At 38.6% G+C, this 5,436-nt stretch overlaps 1 protein-coding gene across 1 annotated transcript in view; it reads right to left on the bottom strand.

Annotated features, from left to right (window-relative positions):
• Window positions 1-3,745: 3,745 nt before the first annotated feature.
• The window catches only part of HMGN2 (high mobility group nucleosomal binding domain 2), a 7,085-nt gene continuing 5,394 nt past the window's right edge, over window positions 3,746-5,436 (bottom strand). The window contains exons 2-4 of the mRNA XM_042439776.1: window positions 5,200-5,250; window positions 4,944-5,039; window positions 3,746-4,655 (exon numbers count right to left, since the gene is read on the bottom strand). Of these exons, the coding sequence (XP_042295710.1) occupies window positions 4,620-4,655; window positions 4,944-5,039; window positions 5,200-5,250 (183 nt within the window). The 3' untranslated portion in view covers window positions 3,746-4,619. The remainder of the gene's footprint in view (window positions 4,656-4,943; window positions 5,040-5,199; window positions 5,251-5,436) is intronic.

The raw sequence follows: 5,436 nt of genomic DNA on the forward strand, positions 1-5,436 counted from the left end.
AGGAGCTGAAGCCACTGCCTCAAAGGCAGAAGCGAACCACTGGTGGCAAAAAGTTTGGGGTTTCTGGATTAGGGGTGCTCAACCTGAAAACCTATGTAAACCACCATGTGCATTTGCTTCAAGTATGAAAACAGCAATTCAGAACCTTTTTTGCAGCCTGTGAAAGCCCAATTAAACTTCTGCCCTACATTATCTTGTTAGAACCATTAAGAACCATGCATACTTTATACAGCAATAACATTGCCACACTTGCATTTGCTGTGCTAAATATGTGCATATTTCCCAACGTGCAACAGATCTATTAAATACTGGCACAACACCACAGCAGCCAAGCCAAAATTAGGTGTATCTTAATATTGTAGCACAAAGTTGAAATACAGAATATTAATATGTTAAAACAGGTTAAAGAGCAGCCTCCTTTTAAACTGGGTTGAATGGCTATAACATCTTGGGGAATACCAGTGTTCTGCTTTGCTTTGGCTTCTGAAATTAAAAGATGGTTAATCTTGAATATGTTTTCTTAATATATATATATATATTTTCATATATCCTATTTTAAACATTTACCTTAGGGACTGCTGCTATTCCTGGCAATAAATGGCAAGTAATTGCAATTAAAGATGGAAACATACATACCAATTACAGTCCTCATGAGAGCTGCAATTTGAACTCAGACTCAACACATTCAAAAACATTCAAAAGCTCTTAATTTATGGCAGGATCAATTCACTTCACAAAGGGCTTCACTTTGCTTGTTGTTGCCATTTGTATATTTGTATTGATTAGATAGCATTCCATTTTACTGGACCAAAAGCATCCGTTTAAGATTCTTTGAGCAGAGGCTCAAGCAATGTATAAGAAATGACCTGCATTTCGCATCATTTTTGTAGGTGATACTGTAAATGAGGAAAGTAAACGATAAACAACGAAACCGTCTTGCAAAAATTCTGGCAATTATCAGCAAAAGACTCTAAAAAAGCTCTTCTTTTTCCTGTTTGCATAATTCTGCCATCATGTAGCATATGAAAAGATTTCCAAAGAGGAAGCACCATTCGCTCGTTGGTAATTCTTGCAACACATTTGAAATGCAAAATGCTGCAACACAACCAAATATTAATGTCAAGAGAAATATAGCACTGACAGACTGACACGCAGAAACCCTCCAGTCTAAAAAGGATGGTCTTTGACAACCACTTCTTCCTGGGCATTGACAGGAAAAAATGCGGACTGAGGATCCCACTTTTCACAAGTCACATAAGGGTCCAAAACTCTGCAGAAATAATCCAGTTCTGAGACCGCTTTAACTGCCCTGGCTCAATGCTAGGGAATTCTGGGAACTGTAGTTTTGACTTTTAGCCTTCTGTCAGAGAGCTCTGGTGCCACAATAAACTAGTTACAAGGATAAAGCAGCCTCAAACTGGACTATTTCCGCAGTGTGTTTTGGACCAAAGTCTATTTTCTACTGGATCAAATGCACATATTTACCATTTACCAGGAAAAACTGAGTACTGTGCTTTCAGATTAGTTACTTTAGCGCAGACTGAAAATAATTTCATTTACTGTATACTCACCTATCTATGATTAACTCCCATCAAAGTCAGATGTCTGAGTAGAAAGGTATACATTTTGTAATGTATTATCTCAACTTATGTAGTTGAATGTAAATTCCTATATTAATTTAGTTTCAAGTCTTATTAAAGCATTGGCATTAACACAATTTCAACATAAGCCAAGAGAAGTAATAGTGTCATTGTATTCTGCTCTGGTCAGGCCCCACCTGGAATATTGTGTCCAGTTCTGGGCACCACAATTCCAAAAAGGACATTGAGAAACTGGAGTGTGTCCAGGAGAGGGCGACAAAAATGTGAAGGTCTGGAAACCATGTCCCTATGAGGAACGCTTAGGGAGCTGGGTATTTTAGCCTGGAGAAGAGAAGGTTAAGGTGATATGATATTGCCCTGTTTAAATATTTGAAGGTGTCATATTGAGGAGGGAGCAAGCTTGTTTTCTCTAAGAGATTCTCCCTCAGCGTTAGGAAGAACTTCCTGACAGTAAGGGCTGTTCGACAGTGGAACAAACTCCCTCGAAGTGTAGTGGATTCTCATTCCTTGGAGGTCTTCCAACGGAGGCTGGATGGCCATCTGTTGGGGATGCTTTGATTTGGATTTCCTGCATGGCAGAAGGGGGTTGGACTGGATGGCCCTTGTGGTCTCTTCCAACTCTATGATTCTATGTACTACATTTGGCTGTCTGTCTGTCTATCTATCCAGGCATGCTCATTCTTTTCTGTTTCATCTTGGTATTAGTCTGTTTTTGTATATTGTCCTGCTATGAGCCAATGTGAAGGAAGGTTTTTTAATAAATATACATGGAAAGTACATATAAATGATGGCCAAGGAGTTTTAGTTAGAAGAAAGTAACTGACGGTCTGGAAAGGTAGAGTGAAATAGTGATTTGAGTGTTGGGACTTAGGGCACTGTGGGACCTTGGACAAGTAACGTTACCTTAGCCTCAGGGGAAGGCAATGACAAACCCTCTGAATGAATCTTGCAAAGAAACCCCAAGAGGATCACAGTAAGTCAGAAATGACTTGATGCACTGAGGAATCCAAAACTTTAGGGTTCAAAAGAGATTTCAACCCACTGTTGATTAACAGCATTAAGTACATGTCTGTACAAGCAGAGTTTATATTTAACTGCCATATTTATGTTTGTGCCAGTTACTCTTCCTTTGGTAGATAGGGCGGCATTATAGATACGTACTTCCCTGTACATGCCGATGAGCAAGTATCTGAATCAAGCCTCAGGATAAAACTCCATAGATAGAAATGTACATCAACCTCCGCTATGTGTGTCCTGAGATCTGAGTTGGGAAAAGGACAAGAGGAGCAGTTTACCAAGGACAAGCAAAAAAGGCTGCAGGCTGTGTGTTGTGTAAATGATATCATAAACAGACTCTGATCAATGGAGCAGAGCAGGGAGGGCTAAACATTTTATTTTCAAAACATGCAACATAATTTTGTCATCAGAAAGTCCAACTACACAACTTTACACATATCATGAAGAGGATCCATTTGACGGGTGCTATTTGTTATAAAACACAAAATATCAAGCCATAGGAATCTTTGAATATTCAGTATATAAAAAGTTACAATTTTTTTATGTTACTGGTTCATAAAATACTTCTATCGTTCCAACTGACTAGAATAGTAAATATGTTCAGATCAAAACCAAAGAATGACCCGATTTCTAATCGTGAAATACAACCCTTGGCTTTTAATCCAACCATGCAGGGCATATTCAAGTGTGGGTGTTCACCCATTGCTTGCCCACACACTTGTATGCCATTCTTCCACTGCAGCAGCCACTAAAGAACCATTTGTGTTACTACTTGCAAAACAAAAGGAAGATGACTTAATACCTTGGAGACTGGAGAGATGCCTGGAACCTCAGAAAAAACAACGGCACAATCAAACTTCTCTGGACAGGTGGGAAAAAAGGTGGCTGAATACTCAGAGGATGTCAGGGAAACCCCTCTCTGGCTTTCCTGCACATATATTGTTAACTGGAAAATGCCCAGAGTTGAGTGTCATTTATATTGTGGGAGCTAAGAAAGTACTAACCCAAAATGTGCTTATGAGGGTACTACTATAGTGTCTGAAATACATTTGGAAGCCTAAGTACAAGTGTACAACTCTTTCAGAAAAGGGCACTAAGAATCAAACATAACACCACTTAAAAAACAGTCCAAGCCAAACAATATCCAGCTTTATTAAAGGTACTTTTCATAAAACGATCAATCAATGGTATTCAGGCAGGACATGGGCTACAATCTGCAATGTTTTACAACAATTTCCAACTCCCCTTCTTCTTGGACTACCAAAATGTAAAGTTACTATATAAAACCCAATGAAGAAGAATCTTGACTTCATACTTGGAACAGGGAAAGTTTAGAGTGAGGGTGGACACTTTCACATTTAGTATGTTGTTTAACAACTTTTCACAAGCCTACCCTGACTTTTAGAGAAGAACAAAACTGCAGAATTCTTAATCTGAAGATTCACTCTATAAAAAAGAAACGTGGCTCATCTGTGAGCCATCCTCCTTCCCTCCGTATTTGACACCAGAGGTCTGAATTGCCTGACACTGTAAGAATGGCTTGATTTAAGAGAGCAAGAAAGGACCCCTATGCCATTCTCAGAGGAGTGATAAATACAATGTAAATGACCATATGAAAAGGATGAACATGGTAAGCAGAATTTTAAAATTTACCTCCTCCTCCTCAAGACACAGGCATCTGGGGAATTTAAATGTTTAACCATTTAAGAAATCAATACAAACAAACAATTATCAGGGAATCTTTTCTGTTCTCGTGTCCATGAATATCCCCTCTTGCAAAAATGAAGGGACTTTAAAAGTTCAGGTTCTAAGTAACAGAGTCAACGACATTTGTCCCCTCTCCTCCCCCTAAAACACAACAATGAAGCTTTCTGTGTGCTAACAACATAGCTTTAAAAAAAAGGTAAAACAAAATTCTGCATTGTTATAAAACTTGATAAAAAATAGTATTTCAAACTGTACAGTCACCAGAAGTACACAGTTATCAAAAATTCACACAATTCACTTGGCATCCCCAGCACCTTCAGCTTTCTGTGCCTGAAAGACAAAGAGTAGTCCTATCAGAGTGCTTTGAGGTTGAGATGTGATCTGATCACCCACATGGCCATGTTTGCATGAACCCAGCAGAAGCACCAAGGAAGGCATTTCTCAATCAGTTTAACTGTCATCTCATATATCGGAACAAGGCTATTCTTACCACTAAATTCACTTTTGTTCATAACAAAAAGAGCTTACAGGAAAAATATATTAACATTAGCTGAAATTCAACCCACTGCATAAGTATACCTTGCTTACCAAAATAACAATCTTATATTGCTATTATACCTGGTCTGTTTTGGCATCTCCATTTTCTGCAGGGTTATTTCCATCCTTGCTTGCATCGGCTTTCCCCTTCTTTCCCTTGGGTACCTTCTCACCCTTCTGCCAATCAAGTGAAATACATTAGCAGCTGTTAGTTCGTAAACCAACATGGCTGTTGATATAAACCCCTCCCAAGCATTTAAAAAACAATTGTTTGTGAGTATCCCACACTGCAGATTAAACAAAATTATTCAAACTGAAGCTACAATTTTAAGTTCACCTTTGGAGCTGCCTTTTTAGGTTTGGGTTCCGGCTTTGGAGGAGCAGGTTTCTAGAAACGAAAACACATGAAGTGAGTAGATTTAAAATTAGACATTTGATTATTTTGGTGTGCTCTGTGAGGCAGAGGAGTAAAGCTAAGTCCTGTTCAGTTTGTCCAAACTAATACATGCTACTATGATTAGCACTTATTTAGAAATCATTACTATAACTACCCCCAAGGGGACAATCTAGCATA

The sequence above is a fragment of the Sceloporus undulatus genome, chromosome 9, assembly GCF_019175285.1.
Source record: "Sceloporus undulatus isolate JIND9_A2432 ecotype Alabama chromosome 9, SceUnd_v1.1, whole genome shotgun sequence".
Classification (NCBI taxonomy): domain Eukaryota; kingdom Metazoa; phylum Chordata; class Lepidosauria; order Squamata; family Phrynosomatidae; genus Sceloporus; species Sceloporus undulatus.